The sequence below is a fragment of the Triplophysa rosa genome, linkage group LG23 (assembly GCF_024868665.1).
Source record: "Triplophysa rosa linkage group LG23, Trosa_1v2, whole genome shotgun sequence".
NCBI lineage: Eukaryota > Metazoa > Chordata > Actinopteri > Cypriniformes > Nemacheilidae > Triplophysa > Triplophysa rosa.
Window position 1 is genome coordinate 5138159 of NC_079912.1, and position 25793 is coordinate 5163951.

The window sequence follows — 25793 nt, forward strand, 5'->3', positions numbered from 1 at the left end:
ATAATATTATTTTACTGAAGTTTCACTGAAAGTCTGTCAAAAAAGCAGTCTGCTTCAGCACAAGCTTGGCAACAGAGATGGGTAATGTCACACAAGAGATGCTCATCCCTCAATCTTTCTGAAAAATGTTTTCCCTGGAGAATGATTTTGTAAATCTGTGTCCACCCTGCCTGCACAAAGATTTGTGGAAGTCAAACAAAACACAACACAAATAGCAAAAATGATGAAGACCTAAATGTGTGTATAGACTACATTTGTCATTAAGGTGTGGTGTAATCTCATATTTTTTTACACAGATTATAAGGTCCACACACACCCACAGACATTTACTGCAGTTATGCTGTTCTGTTGATTTTGTTGAGCATGTTGAAATTGAAAGATATTTATCTCTCATTCTTAATGACAAAACCAAACAGGCTTTAACTAAGAAAAATAACGTGAACATTCAAGAAAGTAACTGTTTAGTTTAGTAGACTGTTTAGTGAACTAAAGATGGTCATGTTACTCCTCAATTTTGTTTAGTCAGTAAAACTATGGGATTACTTTTGTGTCAATAAAAATGAACGCAAACTTAAAGGCGCAGTTCTTGAAAATCAGCAGCCACTAGCGTTGTATTATAGTTTTGCAACAAATCTCTGAGTCATTTGCCCACCCCTCCCTTTCGAATTACGACGGTGGCCGCAACAGTAAAAAAAAGATGTCGTCTACTGAGACAGCGGATAGCAGTGATACAAGCAGGTAAGGCAATATATTAACATAATTAATCATTTAACATGTATTCTATTGCGAAAGTTACTGTTACAATTTTATAATTAGATATATTTCTTGCGTGCTATCTAGTACACGCTGAGAGTAGTGAAGTAACTAAAGTTAGCTAATCTTAAATAGCAACGCTGTTCAAAGCGTTTGATCTGACAGCGACATAGGCAGTTAGGTGTAAGTTAGTAGACGTTTGTCTCCCCCTCTTTAAAGTCAGGAACAACCGGAGTACGTACCGCAGGGACGGAAAAACATTATTATTCGGAGGTTATATGGCCATTTGTATAAAATGCTAACGTTACCGTTTCAACAAAACAGTTGTTTGGTAAACATTGAAAAAGTGGAAACATTGAAAATGTTGAATTATCTTACCAGTCTAGCAGAAAACAGGCAACTTCGGCGTTGCCTTGAAAACATTTGTCTTTCAACAGTGCCTTCCATCTGGTAATAGATACACCGATGTTTATCCTGGATTTATGCCGCCGTTTGTCTCTAATTTGTCTGGCAGCATCACGTTTGCGCTTCTTTGACGACGGAGATTCACGCTCTGTCGGCTCTTGTGCACAATACGCATGGTCCTCCATTTTATCAAAACTTCTAAGACAGAACAATCAATTGCTTCAGCTAGACGACGACTACTCCTTCTCTCCTTACTACGACTTACTACTTTGTGCGTCTTCAACTCAGTGATGACGCAAGCTGCGTCTAAAAACACATACGAAGACCAACATATACGAAACGCGCTCTGTAGAGCTGTTTGTCCGTTAGAGCTTACTGTACAAAACATGGCTGCGCAACATAACAAATTCCATGTAGATAGGCCCGCTCCCTATGTAGATACAACTGGTTTATTCTAAGGTAATAAAAACATAACTTTTCATTACGTAAGGTTTTTATACACATCTAAAGACACAATTTTGTATGTTATATTGCATTTCTGTTAATAGATCATACAAAACATCCCGCTCTGTACCTTTAAAAAACTAACAAAAATATACAATGAGAAAACACTTTGATAACAAAACAAACTCAATTGCAAGAATGTGACATGATTTTCAAATAAACTGCTATTTTTCTTAACAATTTTCTAAGTTTCGTTTTTGCAAATAATAGTTTTGAATTCACTGCTAGATTTTTCATTTGCGCTTTTCGAGTTTTCGTTTACGCTTCTCAAGTTTACGTTTGCCTCTCTGTCATGTCACATTCTTGCAATTGAGTTTATTGTTTTCATTATCAAAGTGTTTTTTTTCTTTCTCATTGTATATTTTTGTTCGTTTATTTAAGTTTGCGTTCATTTTTATTGACACAAAAGTAATCCCATATAAAACAACATCCAAACACAACTGTAGAGGCTGTAAAAGCAAAAGTGTGTAAGGAACGTCTGAGCCATTGTTATTCTGATCCAGCTGTTGTATTTCTCTCATTGTTAACATTTGAAGCACAATGCATCATTTCCACACAGACCTCACACCAGCCCATCGAGGTTTATCTGAAGGACATTTCAAACAAGAACAACAACAGTGTCTTCAGATCTCCAAAAACCCACAAAGCAAGAAGGGTGAGTTTCTCAGAAGACAACGGTTATCAATCTCTGTCTTATCTCCTTTATGGTCAGAGTCACAATGCCCTGAGATAAGGGAGGGTGGAGGAGAGAAACTTGTTACAGCTACACAAATAAAAGTTCTGGAGCTCCGATGTTTGATGGCGATACATTTTTTCATAAGAGAAAGTATTCAATAAAGATAAATTTGTCTGGTTATGTCTTGTGGGTGGAGTTTGTTTCATGTACATGTTTAATTGATCACATTTCATACATCACGTTTAATTTTAGTATTCTCGCACACAAAGTAATAGTTACAGCTTGGACAAAGATTTACACAATGTTACAACAAAATTTTATTACACAAGTCTCATAAAATTGAATTCATTGCAACATATTATGTTTTTTTGGGAGGGGGTATATTCTACTGTTATACCAATGTAACCTTGCAATGTTTAAACATTTTCAAGGTGAGGGACAAATCAATTTTTTTTCTGTGGTAACTGAATAAAACGTATGCTGCTCAAAAAAAAACTTATTTTAACACTAAATACTATATCTTAGATGTCTGAAAAGAGACATAAGGTAGGTGGGAGTGTGCAGGAAGGAAAAGCCCACGTTTCCTCCCAAGAGAAGCATTATAGAGTCAGGAGGGACGCTCCACCCTGAACATTGGAGGGATGCAGAAGATCACAGGAAGGGACACTTTTGTTATAGATCAAATCTGGAGCAGTAGCCTACTTTCTTAGACAAATCGGCAAGCATCCTGGCACATTAAAGGGATACTTCACCCAAAAATGAAAATTCTGTCATCATTTATTCACCTTCGAGTTGTTCCAAATCTGTATAAATGCCTTTGTTCTGATGAACACAGAGAAATATATTTGGAAGAATGCTTATAACCAATAAGATTTTGCCCTCCATTGACTCTCATAGTAGGAAAAAATACTTTATCATTTTTTTGTTGAGTTGAACACAAAATAAGACATTTTGAAGAATGTAGGACAGCAAACAGTTCTGGGGCACTTTTGAGTGCCATTGTTTTTTCCTACTATGGGAGTCAATGGGGGGCAAAATCTGTCTGGTTATAAGCATTCTTCCAAATATCTTTCTCTGTGTTCATCAGAACAAAGTCATTTATACAGATTTGGAACAACTCGAAGGTGAGTAAATGATGACAGAATTCTCATTTTTGGATTAAGTTTTTCTTTAAGTTGCATGTACCTGTATAATATTGGTTTCTTTTGGGCCATAAAGTCAAATTCATCTGGTGAACGTCACAGAAAAAAATAATAGTGTGCACTGAATTCATCTCCATGCTGAAGAGCATGTCAAAACACTCTCCTCGTTGAAAACAGAATGCTGGGGTTTGTTTGGGTTTCCTGTACTGTTGACAGCTCAGCGTACTTTACTCTAATACATATCCTGGGGAAACGCACTCCACGCAGGAGGGAAACATGTTTGGAATGTCCCTTATTAACTCTGCATAACTCTTGTAAAGATGCCCCACTGCTCCGATATCCCAACAGGAAGAGTTAAAGATATACGACACATCATCACAGTCACAGTCTATTGTTCATGATTTTAAAGGCATCCCATTTCCAAAGATTTACTCAAATGTAAATACTGTCTGCTATGTTATATCATTTGTCTACTATATGTATGTTTTTCAATGGAAAGTTAATACTATTTTTAATAGAAAGAATATCACCACTGTTCCTAATATTATGTTGTTCCTTTTAAGTCGTTAACTTTAAGATAACCCTAAGCTTTCTGAAAGAATACAACAGCTGTTGTGAGAAAAACAGAGCTACATGAAGGTCATTATTCACTGATAATTGCCTCCTCTGCCATTTCTCTCAAATATAATTTGTTGCATAGTGAAACCTGCATGTCATACTCAACAAACCGATGCTATTTGATATCATTACTGTCAAACCGGGCACATCTTCATGAAGTATTTGATCGATGACGGACTTTGTATTTAGTAACAGTTTAAAGAGTTAAAAGTGTCTGTCAGGCATCAGAACAGATGGAAGTGAAGGGTAAAGGAGTAGGCTTGTAATTACAGGGATCTGATGACTCTGTAATCTGTTTTAGCCACTGGGTAGTGGCTTGATCACAGGAAGGGAGTCTAGCTTTGTTTTGCGACCCTGCCCAGGTGAAAGGTCCGCTGAAGACCTCCACTGAGACAAATCATGAGTATTTGTGTGGATTTGGACATGGATGCCAACAGGAAAAGGATTATGGTCTTCTGGTGTAATCTAGGTAGGCAGTGGCATGAGCCGTGTTAACGCCGCTTTCCATGACATATGTTAGTCAGATCTGAGCTGGCGACGGTAAAGCACCGTCTCTCACAGTCTCTTACCTCAAGTGTGTTAAACATCTGAGTTAGGGATGGGCGATATGGCCCTAAAACTCTATCATGATAATTCCTGGTATTTCTTGCGATAACGATAAAAATGACGATATGTCCATAACGCCATCCACCGCTGTTTTTTGCGTCAAGTGATAGTAGCTGCATGTAGTCTAGACCCTCAGAAAAACAAATATTATCAAAAAATAAAACTTCACCCAAATCAAACAGCTCCTAAAATATACCTACAGTATTTTTGTAAATATAAAATATAATAGTGAGATTCGACTTCAAAAGGTTGTATTAAAGAAAAATTTAATTAACTAAAACTCAATAAACACATCATGTCATACCTAAAACTGTATATATTCTATTGTTGGGCGGAAACGATCGATCGCATCACGCTGTCAATCACTCTCTCTTGAACTGTGTGAACCTTCTCTTCTCACAGCAACATACACTGAATCGGTCTATGACTCGCGCTACAGAAAGAGAACAGAAAAATGCAGATAAAATAAATCTAATTAAATAATCCATGCTTTTATACTCTCATAAACGTATTTAAAATAACGTAATACAAACTCGCATTTGTACTGTATGTAAACAGGCAGCAGTGCTGTGCGTGCTGTGTCGCTATGAAAGCACATGTGGGCGCGAGCTGCGCACGGGACGCTCCGTTCATCCTGTATATAACAGGCAAGAAATCATATTAAACTATTTGCGCACGCGCGCATAACATATAACGAATGTTTAAATAAATACTTTTGGCCAAACTAAATGTTGTGGTGTAACGTATTATGACTATCAACGAATACTTAAACGAATTAAATAAAACGAAAGTGAAACTAAACATTAACTCAGATGCATCTACAGTGCCAACCTAAATGAGATTTAGAGCTCGTCTTTTAGTGCAAACTCTTTCTATACCCGTTTTAGCTTCACATATGAGCTGTGAATGGGTCTCACAAAGAAATACGTCATCAACTAGAATTTATCGTTTATATCGCGGGAAGACTAATTCCTATCGTGTGGGGAATTTCTACCGGTATATCGCAAACGATATAATATCGCCCATTCCTAATCTGAGTGGGTGACCGGGGGTGTTTCCACATCTCTCAGAGGCACAATTTAAACATATCCCAGCATGCTGTGCACACAGTCATATTAAAACACTTGACTAAACTTGACAACTATTTAAAAACATAAGCTGCATACAAAATTCTCATGTTGCACCAAATCAAATAGTAAACAGAGGCCTGATCTGGACTGCTAACTAGTTATAAATCTAATGAAGATATTAAAGTGTGAATTAAAAATAGCTCTCTAAGCCCTGCAAAAATAAAAGCCACTGCAGAAGGACTGAGCTCATGATACGACAATCTGTGCTGAGTGGCACCACCCTTATCCAGGTTCACTGACTCACACAAAGAGAAACAAGCCACACCTATGAGGGCCACAGGACAAACGGCAAGATCAGAAAGTTTTGATACATGTGATCTAGGCCTAGTTTTCAACAAAGTGATTTAAATTTGAAAGACAAAAAGAGGAAACTCGGGTCAGTCTTAGAAGTATCGATGATTGTTAAACGATTAATCGCAATTAATCGCATGCATAATAATAGTTTGTGTTTACATAATATATGTTTGTGCAGTGTGCATATTTATTTTGTATTTATAAATACATGCCCGTATGCAAAGTACACAGACTTATATTATGTAAACACAAACTTTTATTCTGGATGCAAATAATCGTGATTGATCGTTGAACAGCCCTAAAAAAAAGCATTTAAAAACAAGTCCTAAAGGAGCTTCAACAAGTCATTGACCATTCTGCGTGCAGACAGGTCACTGCTTTGGTGGTTAAACACTCACCTAAAAGTGCATTAATATTCTTTAGATCTTTTTTGCGGTCTTTGGACTACTCATACTTCAAGTTCGTACGTGAACCAGAATATATGAGACATGAGAGCGAGCTCTTTCACCCTGGCAGCACCCAAGAATCCGGCTATAACAATCTAGCAAACATTCAGAACACTGCAGCAACTGCATAGCATTGCTTTGCCAAGCACCCACAACACACAATAGCCTGGTGGTGGTGACTTCTGCATGAGCTAACTGGATATTGTAAATATAGCTTACCCGTTCAGTGGGCATTGGTGGTCTTCATGTAGCTCAGTTAGTAAAGCATTGTGTTTGATTCATAGAGAACACTGATAACATGTATAGCTTGGATACACTTTAAATCAAAAGTGTCTGCTATATGAAAACCATCTGAACAAATACCCAAAACGTCTTGAGTCAACTAGTCGTACACTTATCATCAGTGCTTGATAATGACTGTCTGTTCTACAGTCCTGATGTTGGCCTTTCATATCACAATGAAAACAGACTCATTGTCCTCAACACAATACCAACATCCTCCAGAGAAGCCATGGACGAGTGGGCAGCATGATTCAACACTTGCCCCAAAGAGCCACACTGTCAGAAAAAATGAACAAAAGCTGTCACTGGGGTGGTACAAAAATGACACCTTTGCACCTAAAGAGTGCATTTTAGTACATTAAGGGTACATATTGGTAGTAACAAACATTGGCATATTGCACCATCCCACTCATAGCTTTTGTAGCTTTGTTTCTGACACTGCACATCTATTATAATGAAACATTTTAAGATTCACTTGTTGAAGTCTATTAACAAGTGGCATTGAGTTGCCTTTGATACAAACACCAGGAGACAATTTTGAAAACTAAGAAACATATGTTTCAATAAGAGATATACTTCAGTTAAACAAAGACCTCCATCTTGTATTTCATTGTTTGTATATTAAAGGGGTGGTTCAACAGTATTCCATGCATACTGACTTCTTTACAATGTTAAACCTGCTGTCTTCTCATGCTTGACCAGGTCAACTTGTCAAAAAACGAGTTGGGAGTATGATGTAGTATTTCTGTGCTCAATACACTCCCCCAAGGTTCGTACAGGTTTCTGGAAATTTTTTGAACATGAAATTCAGTTACGTAACAACTTTTCTTAGTCCCTCATTGGGCAATTCTCCCGGAAAAGAACGCCCACGCGTCAACCCACGAGAGCGAAATGAAAGAGCACTCCTACGCATCAACCACAGAGAAAGAGCACGCCCAAACGCCCACAGTTATGCAGGGATAATGTGACGAAGTATTGTGTCCTCGTGCTGTAGTTCCTCCCCCCATGCACGCCTTCAGGAGCTCGCCTGTTTTCGGAAATAATCGCACAGCTGTATCTGTCTTTTATAAATGTGATCAAACTAAAGACTCTTCGAAGATAAGAAGTATGCAATACTACTCTATAGGTAATCAAGATTAATCGAGATTGGCAGAAACTGCGCGTGTTACCTCCGGTTTAAGTTCGCTCCTTTGACATTCCTATGCACAGCAGTGAACTGCATTCTTTGCCTTTGGATCCAAAGCACTACGCCAGGTGGCCCAAAGTTCATTAATGCATCTCTGTCAGAATTGAACCTGACCATAGAGGTTACAGCAGTGCGCTTTCTCGCATACAGAAACTGTTGCCAGCCAAACATGCAAATGAAGCTCTGAGGTAATTCCACATTCATATTAAACACCACATAGGCCTACTTAACATTAATGTATGCATACGTAAATCAATGCGATTTAAAACGCACTTTCTCATGTGTTTAATGTAAATATCTTAAAGGAATAGCTCACCCCAAATGCACATTCAACATTTTATCGCCCGCATGTCATTCCAAACATTTTTTATTTAAATTTACGAAACATAGCTCATTTTATGATTTTATGAGTTGGTCCTTTTTGAACCTTGACAGCCCCTATTGATCTCCATTGACTTTTATTAGATAGAAAAGAGAGCAAATTTTCAATGAAATCAAGTCACGTAGACGCAGGAAGCACGTAAATAATTCCTTTGTAACAGTCAAACCACTGCATTCTGGGAAAAATATAAGGTCTCTGGATGTCATCCATGATTCAATCCAGGCGGAGGAAGATCAACATTTCCACATGCAGGCCAGAAACAGCAGTGTGACCCGTCCTGCCCCAGAGAAGACGGTCGGCTTCACAACACTCCTTACATACTTCACATGCCTCTCTCTCTTTCACACACACACAACCAACATGAGAAAGTGGGGCAGTGGCTGTCCTGGTTACACAGACCCACTCTCCCACCATCTGCTGCTACATCATCAACATCTTCACCACCACCGCCGCCAAACCGACATTCACAGGCTACCTTCAGCCATGACACACAGTGTGGAGGAAAAGCCACATGTTAGCCTGCAGGCCATACTGTCAAGCTGAAACATGAACAGTAGATGCTGTGATGGCTTTTCCATCTGACTCATCTCTCCTGTGGTCGCTGATGTAGTATCGGAACGAGTCAACAGCATGCTCAGTCTTGAAGTGGATTGGTTGCCATTTTACATCAAACCTGACAGGTCTCTTTTTGATCTGATGTTGCGCGACCCAGCGGACAACTTTTTCTAGGATGTAATTAGACGTCGATAAACACCTCCAGAGTGCCTTCAAGCTGGAAGGCCTTGGCAATACAGGAGATATTTTATTTGTTGACCCAATCTACTGCAATTCTAACAGGTGTTTTTTGTATCATGGGAAACTGGTTAAAGGGATAGTTCACCCAAAAATGAAAATTGTCATCATTTACTTTACTCACCCTCAAGTTGTTCCAACAATTTATCAATTTTTTTGTTCTGCTGAACACAAAGAAATATATTTGGGACACCATTGACTTCCATAGTAGGGAAGAAAACTACTATGGTAGTCAATGGTGCTCCAGAGCTGTTTAGTTTCCCACATTTTTAAAAATATCTTCTTTTGTGTTCAACAAAACGAAGAATTTTATACAGTGTTGGAACAACTTGATGGTGCGTAAATGATGATGTAATTTTCATATTTTGATGAAATATCCCTTTAAATATGATCCGGCTTGTCACCGTGTGTTGTCAAATGATGTCAATCATTTATTCTTTCTTTGTTTCCTGCTATTTTGTATTGTGGTAAAAGACGATGAGGATCTTTGTTTGTTTACATTCTTTGACATAAAACTCCATACCCATTGTGATAAATGGCCAATAAATCATTGATTAGTGCACTAAAATGTATTTCATAATATATCCGGACAGAAACTATCTCAGTTCTTCAGTAATCTTGCAAGCAGATGACAGAAAAACTGCAAAACTACATAATAAAATAATTTAATTAAAAACAAAAGTGCTTAAGTCATGTATGTTTCTCCAAATAAAACAATAGGATGTACAGCTGTGGTTTTAATCAATTCATTGATCTTGTAGTCGATTAATGATACTCTTGAAAATTTACATCACCAGTCTTGAACAACCAAAGCCTTTTCGAGTTTTTCATTCTAAATTCCAACTATAAAGAAACAAATGTGTTTACAAAAAGCACTTTTGTAAAGCAGATCTGATGTGATAAGGAAAAATGTATCTAGCTCAGCTGGGATGTTCCCTTATGACACATCAATTCAACCCTCACGTCAAATTAAGAGAATATACAAACACTTGAACCAATTACACCCAGTCTAATCGCGCTCTATAATCTGTTAACTTAGACAGATAACGTTTAGAAACGACTAAAAACGATCAAACAATCCTTTATAAACTTTGAGTCAAGAAAATTGTTACATATGCTCCTAACTTTATACGTGCACGTTAAACAGTATCCAGACACACCCTCAATGTAAACGACATAACCCCAGTCTACGATCACAAATCTGATCAACAAAGCACTAAATGGGATCAAGCTTTTAAAGGATCGACGCCTGTGGGCTCAAAACCAAGCGGTTGTTTCGATTCATTCTTTCTTTTCCTCTTTACAACCATATTTCCTGTCCGATCCCGACAGCAATGCTGGCGATCAGCGCTTCACACACACACACAAACACGCTCGCGCTTACCTGGACATAATTATTTTCACAGTAGTCCGCGACCCTTGTAAGGTTCTGATAACTCTCCACGAGAGCCCGTTTACCGGCTGGGATTTCGTCCTCTAGTAACATCTGCAGCTCTGCCATCTTACATGTCTCCGCAGAGCTTCCTTCCTCCCGCTTTGATTGAGAGCTCAGCCCTGCTGGAAGCGCACCGTAGCTCAGCTCCCTCCTGCGGCCTCGCTTTCTCCACAGCGCAACGGACGTTATACGGCACTGCGCAGAGCGATCGGTACATGACGTCAGAGTACCGCGAGATTGACGCACAAGCTATGCGTTCGAATAGCTCTCGCGGTACCTAAATGTCATACGGTGATCGCTCTGCGCAGCGTCGCATGAAATCGTACGCGCACGGCGAATGGAGTTCTGGGAGTTGTAGTAGCATAGCGTATCCAACACAGAGGGACGGAACGCTTTGATGCGAGTCATAAAGTGCCACGGTGTTGTTTCAGCATCTGTTACGCAAAACATTATTAAGCGTATATTCATGTTTAGAATATTCCTAAAATGTTTAAGGCGGTTTTAAAGTTGGTCGACAGGGATGGTTTATATGTCAAAATATCCCTTGGGTAAGCTCACCGCGGTGAACTACATTACCCGTACTGCTGCTAGTCGACGAATTGAATTGTGGTACTTGTAGTGTTTTAATACGGTTGGTACATGATTTTACTAAAATGTCGTGTTCTAATTAAACTACAATTCCCAGCAAACACGCGATGAAGGCTTTCGTGTAATGGCTGTCAGGTACGTATTCATGGGGTCGCAGTCTACAGCACAGCAGGTAGAGCAGCAAATGGTAACGTATCAAATAGTCGCGTTTGTATATAGCATTTCGATCATTTATAATGCACTTTAAACCTCAAATAGCGCGTTTGTTGCACTTGATGTCATGTTTTGTTTGTCCTTCGTGATTTGTCGCGACATAATAGCTTGTTATTTGGCTTTGTTTACCACTTTAAAGGGGATTGTAAACACACTTATGTACTAGTAACGAGTTGCTTAGTTTTACTGTAACTGCAACACTTAATATTGCAATGGATGGGAAACGCTCCGTATCTTACGATTTGCAGCTTTGATCCAGAGCTTGTTGCATAGGTGAGATTGTCATGATGGAGGGTGACTACGAAACCACCTTCGAGCAGAGATTCAATGCTGCTGTCAAAGTGATCCAAAGTTTACCTTCAAACGGTGAGTACGTCAATCACACGAGCACTGTGTGATACTGCAACAATAACAACAGTGCACGCGACCCCTCACCTACTGTCATTGGATTGCTGCAGTTTGATCTCAAAATAGAGAAATACAAATGTCTGTGTATGTGATGGACGTGCACATTGTTTTGCACTGTATGTAAACATAATTGTTATGCCAATGTAGCATCTGAAAATGTAAAGATAAAATGAAAAGGGAGCGCTATGCACATGATGATGAATTTGATCAGCTGCCATTGGTCAACACGATTAACCTACGTTCAGTCTGGCTTAGGTGCTGAAATATAGCCCGTGGATGAATGTGTGTGTGATACACTGTGTCTGTGTGAAGTTTTATGCGTAGTGTTTATTACCATAATGTTATGAATAAAGGTTCAAGTCGACAGTTAAATTCAATTCACATTTCTGCAGTGCTTTTCACAATGCATATTGTATCAAAGCAGAAACAGAAAATCCCTCTTTCTATATCAGACAGAACATGGTAGTTTTTTTTACAAGCGATGACATCTGCATTTAAAAGACAGTATGAATTATAACGGTTAAAAAATTATGGTATTCACTTTGATCAAAATTACCCTACTGTGTGTTTTAAAGCAATGATAATATATTCATTAACATTACCCAATGAACCAAGACATTATTCTTTTAGTAAAATAAATCCAAAAAAGGTCTTTATTTATCCATATGTGGTTCCAAATTTATATGCTTTTACATTTATTTTGTTAAAATAAAAAATATTTTTATAGACCACTTCGCAAGATGTAAACGCTGGTCTGAAGTTTCATTCATTTTATTTTCAGGGCTGCCAAACGATTAATCGCATCCAGAATAAAAGTTTGCATAATAATATATTTGTCTGTGTGCTGTGCATATTAATTTTGTATTTATAAAAACATACACATACATGCATATTTTTAAGAAAAATATAAAAATGTATAAACATTTATACATCATTTATTGGTAAATATAAATGAATACATTTAAATATTTCTTAAATATCTAAACATGTATTGTTATAATTAATATGCACAGTACCGAGACATATATTTAGTAAACACAAACTTTTATTCTGTATGCGATTAATCGTGATTAATCGTTTGAAACCCCTATTTATTTCTATTACTTTGTAAGTTGTAAATAACAATAGAGTGAGTAATGTGTTAGACCGTTTTCATGTTTGAGTGAGCTTAAATCCTCCAAGAATCAAATAAGATCCCACTAGATTCTGAAACTAGAAATTCTGAAAACTTTTCTGAAGAATTTTTTGTTTTATACCGTCTGTTATTCTTAACACATTTTCTTGCCTTTCAGGTTCATTTCAACCCTCCAATGACATGATGCTAAAATTCTATAGCTACTACAAGCAAGCAACACAAGGTCCCTGCAACATTCCCCGCCCAGGATTCTGGGACCCAGTTGGCAAAGCCAAATGGTATTGAATCTGCTAAATGTCTACAGATTACAGTACTTTCTCTTATAGAGTCAACATGAGTAAAGCATTTGTAGGTTGACTTCCTAAAGACCCGACATGTCAACTTCTGACCTAACCAGTGCTGTGAATTTTTATGTGGAACTAACTGTTCCATCGGTCAATGACAGGCAGGGGAGTGTTCAGGAAACCTGTTTGTAAAAGTCTGAATCAGTATTTTTGCAGTTCTCTTTGGAACATAATCAGTCTATGTCATTTAGATTTGGCCATTTTAGGTCTGTGAAAGGGTCCATGACCTGCTGAATGTGAACTGTTCACCCGTTGAAAGTTCAGTGAGATAACAGACTAGGATTCATATTATTAGTAACTATTTGCAGTGTTCTGTGTTTGTACTTCAGCAATTGTGTTTTTATAACCCAAAAAAGCTGAGGATTCTTCATCTAATGCTTGCATACACCTTAAAAAGTCAACCCTGTGTTAACTGTGACAGTCAGTTTGCTACTTTAGTTGTGCTGGAGGAAGACGACAAAACATCAATGTTGACATGAAGCTTATCAGTGCAGAGTTCTCTCTGACCCTCTCTGGTGTTTGTGTTTAGGGATGCTTGGAATTCTCTGGGCGATATGGCGAAAGAAGAGGCAATGACGGCCTACGTGGATGATTTGAAACTGGTATAATTGTTCAGATTCTTGAGGTATCTGTTACAGACAGTGGTGTGATTCGATTGTAATTGTTGCGTTTTATTTCATCAGATTCTGGAAAGTATGCCTGTGACGAATGAGGTGGAGGAGCTCCTGCAGGTTATTGGGCCCTTTTATGAGCTTGTTGATGAGAAGAAGATATCGCAGGTGTCAGATCTGAGCACAGGTAAACTGATGTCAGACCAACAAAGACATTATGAGGGAAGCTCAGAAAGAAAATTGAGCTCATTTGTAGGACCATTAAGACCATTCAGTAACTGGGAGTGACGATTAATTGTGAATATGATGATGAATCGTCTGTTTTATGATGATTAATAACAAGTTGAACACTAAAGACTGAGCACCTAAACTAAACCTTAGTTAAGAGAATAAAATTGTTTTCTTCTGGGTGCAGCAAAGTTTGGAATTATGTTGACACAAAAAACTGGCAGGCCAAACAACAACAATCGAGTGATATTATTTTATAATCGGGACAGCTCTATTAGTAACATATTGTAATATGAAAAAAAAAAACATTACTGTAATGTGGAAAAATGGTAAAGAACATTGTTAAAGTGTCCATCATGTGAGTATTTGTTGTATATAATTGAAATGATGATGAGATGAAGAGAAACAGGATTCTATTTACTTCCTTTCCTATATTACAGTAATGAACATGAGAATATATTTTGCATAAAAGCAATGAGAAAATGTGATTCATTATTATGAAAATAAAAAAGAATGTCTTAATGCAAAAAAAATATTTTATATTCGCAGGCAATGAGAAATCTGTTGAGATGTGAAATGTTAATGTCACTGTAAAAATGCAGGAGATCTCTACCTCACAACCCTTATATATTTTTTACATATAATATTGCATTTTATTTTTGCGCTAAAATATGATCCCGACATTTAATTTAGACTAGGGCTGTCAAACGATTAATCGCGACTAATTTGATGCAAAACTAACGTTTCTGTTCACATAATATATGTGTGATGTGTTTTCTGTGTATAATAATTATGTATGTATATAAATACACACACATACATGTGTATATACAGTTTTTAAGAAATATGTACATGTAGTTATACATGTTTATGTTATATATAAAAAAATTCTTAAAATTATACAAGCATGTGTGTGTGTATTTATAGTTACATAATTATTATACACAGTACACACATTACACGTGTAATATGTAAACAAAAATGTTCATTTTGCATATGAGTAGTCGCAATTCATTGTTTGACAGTCCTAATTCAGACTCTGAAAAGAGCCTAAAAATATTAAATCAAATCACATTTGGCCACATTTTATAATATATATATATATATATATATACAGTATATAATATGTACATATACACATATTTTATTTCAATTATTTAAATCTTGCTGCATAGTCATACAGAATAATACTGGCTTGTCTTGACATGAATAAACTTTAGTCATCACGTAACATTCATTTGATTTTGTGCTCAGCCCGCTTGGAAAAATTTGCTAGGCAACTTGAAGGCAAGTGGATGTTGTATCACTGTGTTCTCCCAGTGGCCTGTACCCTTAATAGTGCTGTAGTCCAAGTGTTGCCTTTGAGACCTCACTGCTGTTGTTAGTTTAGATCAGGGGTCGGCAACCTAAGGCACGCGTGCCACTATTGGCACGCCGAGGGAAAATCAATGGCACGCCAAGCACATTTAGATAAATGATGTATTTAATACAAAACTAGTGTTTGTGAAGTTTAAAAAAATATTGAACGTTTGGTCGTATTCGCATGACAAATTGCCCGTTAATCTGTAATCGTAATCAACATCTTTTACATAAAGTTGTCTGTGCTTTAGAGGTCACGTGTCATCGATTGTGTAGTTTGCGCTCACTGTGGTGCTGGACTTCAGACGAGGTTCACAAATGGCTACTACGCAAAAGAAGGCAAAAACTGACGCTCGGTCATTTCAGCCCTCTTGGAGAGAAGAATTTTTTTTTTTCAAAAAGATCGTGCCGTATGCACTTTATGTTTAGAAAATGTTGTGTGCCGTACTTCCAGCGTTAAGCGCCATTTTGAAACAAAACACGAAAAATCCTTCAAAGATCAGGCAGATAAGGCAGAGTCCATCAGACGCGTTGTCTCCAGTTATGAGAAACAAACCGTCAGTCTTCGTGTTTTTACTAGATTGAAAAATAATGCTTCTGAAGCAAGTTACCGACTTGCTCATTGCATTGCGAAACACGGAAAGCCATTCACTGACGGGGAGTACATTAAGGATGCTTTCCTCTTTAGCGCAGAGGTCTTGTTTGATGGGTTACCTAACAAAGAGACTATTATATCGAGAATCAAAGATATTCCCATGTCAGCCAGAACTGTTTAGTGACGCATAGAAGAAATGGCAGAAAGTGTCATTGAGCAGCAAACAGCTGGGCTGAAGGATGCAATGGTGTTTAGTGTTGCGCTGGATGAGAGTGTGGACATAAATGACATACCACGTTTGGCAATCATGGCAAAATATTGTGATTCGAATGTAAGAGAGGAACTCTGTTGCCTAAAATCAATGACTGACACAACAAAAGGGGAAGACATTGCCAAGACGTTTTTTGAGCACTTTGAGGAGCGAGGGGTTGACATCGGAAGAATTTTTGCAATTACAACAGATGGAGCCCCTGCCATGGTTGGCAAACAGATAGGAGCTGTCAAATTAATTGAGGAAAAAGTGGGTCACCCCATTATGAAATTACACTGCATAATACACCAAGAGAACCTGTGTGCAAAAATGTCAAATTCAGATCTTAATAGCGTTATGGCTACGGTTGTAAAGATCGTTAATTTCACAGTTAAGCGATCTTCCCTCACACACTGACAGTTCCAGTCCCTTCTCGAGGAAATGGACTGCACGTACAAAGATATCCCTCTCCACTCGGCGGTTAGATGGTTAAGCTGTGGTAAAGTTCTGGAGAGATTTGTTGGCTGCTTTGACAGTATTAAAGCCTTCCTAGCTGAAAAAGACCAAGTCTACACTGAACTCGAAGATGAGACGTGGGTTTTGAAAGTCATGTTTCTCACTGATATCACAGGCCACTTGAACGAGCTAAATCTCCGACTCCAAGGTGCAGAACACACCATTTTGAACATGTTCGAAACATGGGCTGCGTTTATTGACAAGCTGGCAGTTTTCTCAAGGGATATCGCTACCTCCACATTCCGATATTTCAAACATGTACGGGAGCTGTCCGCGCAGTGCAGCGTTAACACGAGTGAGATATCCAAATACATGTCCGAACTCGAATTGGAGTTCACAACACGTTTTGGGGACTTTCGGAAATATGGACCAATGTTCCCTTTTTTGATTAAGCCTGCGAGCTTCGATGGACACGAATTCGATGCATCTCTGATAGAGTGGATGGATACACAGGACATGGAAATGCAGCTAATTGAGCTCAAGAGTTCAGCACTCTGGGTGACAAAATTTGCAGAACTCCGCAAGGAGTTGGAAACCACAGCAGTGAACAATCAGGGATCTTGCATTTTTACATGCTGGGCATCATTGCCAGAAAAATTCTGCTGTCTCAAAAGAGTTGCTTTGGGTTTGCTGACGGTTTTCGGATCGACATACCTCTGCGAGCAAATATTTTCACACATGAACAATGTGCTCTGTCCCTCTCGCAATCGCTTGACTGTTGATCATTCCGAAGCATGCGTGAAACTTAAGGTGACGCACTACGCTCCCAAGATAACAGAGCTCAGCAAAGGAAAACAGGACCAGGGCTCACACTAACTGGTATTTATAAGTACTGTACATCTGTTTAATCTTGCATTAGCCTACACTGGGCCATGCTGGTATTCTTTGGCTTAACACTGAAAAGCAGCATTAAAACGTGATTCCAGTACTATTTGTTTTCCAAACTCTTGCTGCTCTGCTTTTTGTTCTATAAAAATGTTTTATATACATATGTAACAGTTTCAGTTATTAAAGAAATATGTGCAAATACGTGTTTTTAAAAATAAAGATGGTAACTAACACACGTGAAAAAGCAGCATTAGAACTGGATTCCAATACTATTTGTGTTTTATACTCTTGCTGTCTTCCTTTCAAAGGAGCAAAATGTTTTGTATAAACAGTTTCAATTTTTAAAGAAATCTGTGCAATTTTGTTTTATTGAAAAATAAAGATGATAGTCTATTCAAAATTTTTCTTTTTCTGTTTTGTGTTTTATAGCCATATAGTATAAGTATACGAATAGTGTCAATCTAAAAAATAATAATATTGTGGTACAATTACATGTAATACTAAACGTTGATGTTAAAATGGCACAGTGGTTGCCATGAAAAAAATAAATGGCACAGCACTTCAAAAAGGTTGCCGACCCCTGGTTTAGATCCAGTGAAGTAGTGCCCGTGAAGGTTATAGTGTAACTGGCAGACCTTTGCTTTCTGATTCCTGTTGAATTCTGAACCTTTATTTCTGAACCTATCCTCAGCCATGTGACACATGTGGTTTTCTCCAGGCTTTGGGAACATGCTCACGTCACCGCCCAAAAGTGTCACGAAAAGCATCATTAGAACCATGCAAATGAACGGCACTCTGGACGCTTACTCCGTCAAAACATCAGAGCCTCCACAAACTAAAATAAAAGAGCTGGACGAGAGAGGAGACCATCATGAAGGAGAGAAAGATGAAGAAGTGAAAAAAGGTAAATGGCATTATTTTTATTGCTTGCCTTAGATACAAGGGCCAACAAGACTATCACTACACGCTATCAACGCTTCGATGGACAACAGGATATCTCTTTATATTTTTTAGCCGCACCAGGTAAGAAAGAGGTTTCAGCAGGTCGGTCTAAAGCACTGGTATTTAACAGCAGTACCCAGCAACACAAAATCCTTGCTAATGGGACACTCGGCTCTCAATCTAACCTGAAAGAACAGGACTCTGAGGAAGAATCGGAAAGCATTAACCACAATGGAGACGTCATAGAAGTCAATGGGCACGCCAAAGGTGAGGAAAAAGACGTCTGAGGTAATCATTTGTGAATGTGACTCAGATTTAATGCATGATTTCAAATGTTTGTGTACTTTTGACAGAAGATGGTGCAAGTTTCCAGCATGTGGCCAGTGATTCAGACAGTGAGGTGTACTGTGATTCTGTGGACCAGTTTGGGGCAGAAGAGGTAAGATTTTCCTAATTGAAATGATTTTTATTTATTTATAACCAGAAAGAAAATTATAGATTGCAGTACTGTGTTCTAACCAGTTGTGACATGAAGTAATAAGCACCAAATCTCTTTCATATTTATCCAAGTTTGTGTTCCAGTCTGCAACACAGAACACAGTTAACCTAACAGTTCTCTTAAATTTGGTCACCAGTGCTCAGAAGTGCACGTAAATCACTCGCGTGAGGAAACCCACAGCGTGCCGTCCTCCACAGAGGAGGTCAGATCACAGGGGAGACTGTCAGAGGATCTTCTGGAAAGGGAGGAAGGTGTGCAGCACGGTGGAGAACATGGCCGGAGCAGTGAAGGAGCTTCCCAGAAACAGGGACTTCCTGCTGACAGAAGTGACAGTTCTGTGGTCAAGAGGGGAAGAGGTACAAACTACACAGCCAAAAAATTACAACCATAGATATGCATACATAGATGCCACATTCAGCCGCGCGTCACTGTGTCGGCCATCTTGGAACAGTCAACATTTCAGTTGTTATCTTGTCAAAACAAGATGCTACAACATTCCATGTTATGTCTTCTGTGTATTAGGGTCCAGGTCACCTGCCTTCGGCTCCGGGTCAGCTGGACCGCAGCAGGGCAGCGGGGGAGATGGGGAACACTGGGGCACGGATGGTCCTGTGATGGAAAATCTAAATGAACAGATCATATGCGCTTTGGCCAGACTGCAGGATGACATGCAGAGTGTGTTAGAGAGACTACATACACTAGAAGCTCTGACAGCCTCTCAGGTTAAAGACCATCACCTTTCACTCAATAACACATCATTTACAAAGATAAAATACAAACTGCTATGTGTCTTTGTGACTTTTCAGGCTCGATCCTTAGCTGTGCCATCAGACTACCTGTCACCACCTGCTAATAAAACTAAGAAGGTACAGTCATTCTCCTGCATTCATTGACTTTAATACAGTTAATAACTGGCTTTAGAGTTTTATAAGAAATGTGATCCTGAAACGTCATTCAGACCTTGCATACCTGCTTATGCTAACCAAAAAAATTAAACTTAATATTTACAGTGTTTTCCATAGGTTTACGGCTTTGGGGGGGTGCGGTCTCTATATTTTCTTTGCGGCGGAGGTCCGGACAATAGGCCTACTTTTTATAATAAATAATATTTAAACAGTTGTACAAATGTTCACATATTTTAAGATTCATTTTCCAATGGGCTAGTTGCACAAGATGGCACTGGTGAGCTTTTGCGAAGCCAGAGTCGGCAGACTAATTTCCGGTCATATAACACTATCGAGTTGTTTTTGCTTAACGAAGTGCTCAGCAATGTAAAGAAGATCTGTCATATCGCTGATACTGTATATTACTTCTTTTCTTTTTATCCGAAAAACACCCATATTTGTCTGCCAAAATCCTCCTTTCCCATACAGCGTTATACGACCAGAAACTAGTCTGCCGACCCTGGCATCCCAAAAGCTCACCGGTGCCATCTTGTGCAACTAGCGAATTGTCACTGTCAGAAAATTCTAGAAATGTCTGTAGCACAGGAAAGGTGGGATGAAGCGATGATGATGATGAGTGACTACGTCTGGAACTTGGTTTGTGAGGACAGTATTAGTCATAAAAGACAAAACGATCAAATGTACGCTTCTGAAGTTTTGGATGATTAATTTTTAGTAACTGTTATCTTGTTTTGAGCTCAGTGTTATCATGCCAATACCTTGTAATTTCTACGTACGATTAATAATACCGAAATGTATAAATGTGTGAAAATACTTTTTAGTTTTTTTGCGAGTACCGTCGATGGTGAAATTTTTTTATTGTAATGTGATTTTCGTATTCAGCATGTTAAACTTCATAAAGAAACAGTAAAAATTCAAGCGAAACAAAACTTTAAAAAAAAATTGTTACACTGTGCAATTGTAGCAAAATTTGACAATATTGTTTTCTAGAAGCCATCTTGGTGGCCATTGAATGTTTCTCCTGGAACTGTGGCACTTGCTGTGATCTGGCCGTTTGTTGTGCAATGGCTCATTCGCCTGTATCTACAGCACAGAAGAAGGTAAGAGAACTTGCGCTAACAAAATATTCATGCTATTATGTATAGAAATCTGTACATGTTTAAAATACTACCAATATTAAATACACAATAAGCTGAATAAATACACAAGATTGGATTAAAAGTGCAAAATAAATACGATATGCATACTTTACGGAAAAATGTTTATCATTGCATACTACCTTTTGTTTCACATACATGGTTTTATAACTAGTAGGCAGTTGTATTGTATACTTCTATACTTGCACAATTTTCTTTAAGTAGAATGCCTGTTTTCATCCTGAAGTCCAATGTTTTTGTCACAGATTTATTTAAAATTGACCCTGAACATTTTCCTGGAGGTTGATGTCACCAAACCCTCTTACATTTCCCAACAATCTGTCATATAGAGCTTGTTAATCGACTTCACGCCATGTTGAATGTTGCGCCATCTTGGGAGGATGGCTGCTAGTGTGTTCAATGCAGTGTTTTGTTTTTCTTGTTTGATTAGGAAATATAACTATGGTAGGTCGGTCTTGCTGGTCGGTATATCAAAACAATAATAGCAGTGGAGTTTGATCCTCCCAAGATGGTGGGGCCACTGTAACATAGGGCGTGATGTCAGCTTCACATTCTCTATAGAGGCCACTATTAGAGGCCATCCACACAAAGATGCATTTAGCTGTATACGTAAAGATTTTGTATCGTATCGGCGTTTCGTCCACACGGATCTGGCGTTTTGGAACCGCCTGAATCGCTATTTTTTTTAAACTGGGTCCCAATGTGGATAAATCTGAAAACACCTCCCTTGCGTTTGCGTGTGTAAAGCTGATCCGTATATTTTTTGAAACCATGATGTCATCACCCCAGTGCGCAAAGTTTATGCGCACGCTCCAAATCTTCTACTCCGTTTTAAGTGTATCTCTGTGGCAGAATTACAGCGCCACATACTGATTTGGCGTATATACTACATTGTTTTGGGTCAGTTTAGCGGTTTCGTATGTATGCAGATATTTCTTGAGACGACGCTGTGAAAAGCAAAAAAAAAGATCGGATAGGGAAAGAACTGGCTTCGTGTGGATGTGGCCTTAGTATCCAATAAATTCCTGAGCGATATCTTCAAGCCCCGCCTCCATCATTTCATGTCAATCACTGTGAGGAAGTGAAACGATCTGTTTAATGTCGACTTTAAGCACATGAATTGATAGATGTTTGATATTGGTTTATATTTCTATCACAGAAAGTTCAACTGATATGAATCGACTTGTTGGGCACCTTTAAAGATCTACAGGAGAGTGATGTTCCCTTGATAGGAGGAGGATGTTTTCCCGCCTGTACCGTGATCTCTAACTCCTGCTTTTGCACTATGATGATCGCTCTATTAATTGGTAAACGGAAGGACAGATTGAATGTACGCCGTTACAGTTGTTTTGTATTTTGTTAAATTAATCATAAATCCTTCATTTGAGATCTTTCATTTTCATAGTTATGCAAGTGTACTGCATAAAAATCCACTGTTAAGGGCATAATTAGACATTTCTATTACGTCCATATACACTATATTGATAGTAACCCACACATTGCTGCTAAATGTAAATTAATTTTATAGTACAGTATAGGATGCACTTAGAATGACAGCACATTTACCTTCGGTCTGAGAGCATGTCTCCAGTTCATGACTGATTCTGCAGAAAACGGCTCTGTAATAAAGCTCAATAAAAGGGAAGGAAGGAGGCGGGAACCGGCAAACATTCTAAAGACTTTAATCAAAACAAACAAACAAAAATCCAGCAGTAAAAAGGCCACACACAAACATAAACAAAACTTAACGTATGTCCGGGCCCGGTCCTCTCTCTCGTATCCTCCTGTCGCCCATCCTTTTATGCTTCCGATCTCCTCCGTGAGAGATACGAGGCCGGTGTGGCACCCAGCTGACACTCATTATCGCTCGCGCCACCGGCCCCGCTTCCTCCTCCCACGGCTCTCGTCACACCTCCCTCGTCACAGGCTCATTTCTAGCTTGTGCGTTGTACCATCATGGTTATAATTCAGGACCACAAAATGTTTTGGAGATATCATGAGTGTAATGTTTTTACTGTATTTGTTAATATCTAGGCTTGGTGTTTGCCAAACTGGGCTGTGGTGCTAATGAAAGCCATAACCAATAGATCAGTGATACAGACCCCTTGCTTTGCACATGTAGAGGCTCTAAAGGCAATATGATATAGAAACATATATGTTTTTCATTCATTATATGACTGTCTCATCATGTTTGAAGAGCTGATGGTGAACCCAAAAAGTATTCGGACACTGTTGATTTATTTGATTTGGTACAACAAAGAAATTCAGAACCTTTATCATTTTTCTTGGTTGAATTGTGAAGCACTGAATGTATAGACAGGTATAAATAATGGCTAATATTTCAGTAATGGTAAGAGCCTGTAATTTAAGACTAAAATCTGATGAATCATTTACATAAGCCGTTTGTTTAACTGAGAGTTTGTTTTAGTAAATAATGTTAATAATTCCTTTAATAATTGTATATTAGAAATGTGTGAAATTATATATACTACTGTTATACAGTGCTCAGCGTAAATAAGTACACCCCCTTTGAAAAGTAACATTTTAAACAATATCTCAATGAACACAAATAAAAAAATCCAAAATGTTGACAAGACTAAGTTTAATATAACATCTGTTTAGCTTCTAACATGAAAGTAAGGTTAATAATATAATTTATATTACACATTTTTCAGTTTTACTCAAATTATGGTGATGCAAAAATTAGTACACCCCACAACAAAAAAATACTACATCTAGTACTTTGTATGGCCACCATGATTTTTAATGACGGCACCAAGTCTTCTAGGCATAGAATAAACAAGTTGGCGACATTTTGCAACTTCTATTTTTTCCATTCTTCAAGAATGACCTCTTTTAGAGACTGGATGCTGGATGGAGAGTGATGCTCAACTTGTCTCTGCAGAATTCCCCATAGGTGTTCGATTGGGTTCAGATCAGGAGACATACTTGGCCACTTAATCACTTTCACCCTGTTCTTCTTCAGAAATCCAACAGTGGCCTTAGATGTGTGTTTAGGATCATTGTCATGTTGGAAAAGTGCACGGAGTGATGGTGCATTTTCTCTTTCAGTATAGAGCAGTACATCTGTGAATTCATGATGCCATCAATGAAATGCAGCTCTCCGACACCAGCAGCACTCATGCAGCCCCACATAAGGAGTTTCAAGTTTCACTGTAGGCATCATGCATTTTTCTTTGTATTCCTCACCTTTGCGACGCCATACAGTTTTGAAGCCATCAGTTCCAAAAACATTTATCTTGGTCTCATCACTCCAGAGTACAGAGTCCCAGGAGTCTTTATCTTTGTCAGCATGGGCCCTGGCAAACTCTAGGCGGGCTTTTTTGTGCCTGGGCTTCAGGAGAGGATTCTTTCGTGGACGGCACCCATGCATACCATTTCTCTGCAGTGTACGCCGTATTGTGTCGCGGGAAATAGTCGACCCAGTTTGGCTTTCTACTTTAGATAACTGCAGTGAACTTGCATGCCGGTTTTCTTCAACCCTTCTCATCAGAAGACGCTCCAGTTGAGGTGTTAACTTCCGTGGACGACCTGGACGTCTCTGTGAGATGGTTGCAGTTCCATCTTTTTTAAACTTTTGTACCACTTTTGCAACAGTATTCTGACTGATAAGTAAAGCTTTGCTGATCTTCTTGTAGCCTTCACCTTTCTGGTGTAAAGAAATTATTTTCTTTCTCAGGTCTTGTGACATTTCTCTTCCGTGTGGGGTTTAACACCCTTTTATAGTCAACTGTCTGTTGGACACCTGTATAATGAATAATTAGACATATGTAGTCTCAAATTTAGCTTTGATCTAGAGACTTTCAGTGGGGTGTACTCATTTTTGCATCACCCTAATTTGCGTAAAACTGAAAATGTTGTTCTTCAAGTTATATTATAAATCTTACTTATGTTATAAGTTAAACAGATTTTATATAAAACTTAGTCTTGTCAACATTTTGGAAATTGATTTTGTGTTCATTGAGATATTGTTTAAAATGTTACTTCTCAAAGGGGGTGTACTCATTTACGCTGAGCACTGTATATTTTAATTGTACTATACTGTAATGTAGCATTTGCAAATGTATTTACTGTAATACTACCTTTCAATCATCTGTAGAATCGGATGTATGATTGAAATGCTTTTGTTCGGACTAAACACACAATTTCTAATAAAACATCATTCGAGCTTTTGCTTAAATGTGCCCTCAGGGCAGAGGATCAACGCATGCCATTCATCTGTCACTTTACGTCATCATATACAGTGTCATTATTAAAATGATTAAAAGCTTTTCAAAACAATTGTTTTTCATTTCTAAACTAAAGGAAAAATTGTGCAATAACTTGCATCAAATGTAGAAATTTACAAAAGATGTGAATTAGTCCCTCCTGGCAAAATCATTTTTAAATTCACATTTGTATTATTTTATATCCGGGGTGTTTCTGCAACTACCGGCACTTTTGACTATCCAAAATAAAAAAATCAACCCCTGTGAATTTTACATTCTGAAAAATACATAACTGAAATACATATAAGGTCATTAGGATTTTAATCTGGAACATG

The 25793-nt window shown here is 38.3% G+C and overlaps 2 protein-coding genes across 12 annotated transcripts in view; one reads left to right on the forward strand and one right to left on the reverse strand.

The window, feature by feature from the left end:
- The window catches only part of abi1a (abl-interactor 1a), a 52601-nt gene extending 41775 nt beyond the window's left edge, over nt 1–10826 (reverse strand). For 3 of the 8 annotated variants that reach the window (XM_057323301.1, XM_057323305.1, XM_057323302.1), the window contains exon 1: nt 10601–10820. In XM_057323301.1, the coding sequence (XP_057179284.1) occupies nt 10601–10717 (117 nt within the window). In that variant the 5' untranslated portion in view covers nt 10718–10820. Of the gene's footprint in view, nt 1–10600 lie in introns of all 8 variants that reach the window. The other 5 variants (XM_057323306.1, XM_057323303.1, XM_057323307.1 and 2 more) reach the window with 3 other exon arrangements.
- A 103-nt stretch (nt 10827–10929) lies between these two features.
- acbd5a (acyl-CoA binding domain containing 5a) lies at nt 10930–25525 on the forward strand. Of its 4 annotated transcripts, none has more exons than XM_057323313.1 (13): nt 10930–11426; nt 11701–11818; nt 13153–13273; nt 13869–13941; nt 14023–14137; nt 18445–18630; nt 18741–18935; nt 19025–19107; nt 19304–19523; nt 19690–19889; nt 19974–20033; nt 21063–21172; nt 22389–25525. In XM_057323313.1, exons 2-13 carry the CDS (start codon nt 11737–11739, stop codon nt 22399–22401), a joined length of 1458 nt encoding a protein of 485 aa, XP_057179296.1. In that variant the 5' UTR covers nt 10930–11426; nt 11701–11736; the 3' UTR covers nt 22402–25525. The 4 variants fall into 4 exon arrangements, with proteins under 4 accessions (XP_057179296.1, XP_057179293.1, XP_057179294.1 ...); XM_057323310.1 differs by having other exon boundaries at nt 10931–11426; nt 19022–19107; XM_057323311.1 differs by having other exon boundaries at nt 10931–11411; nt 19022–19107.
- The last annotated feature ends 268 nt before the right edge of the window (nt 25526–25793 follow it).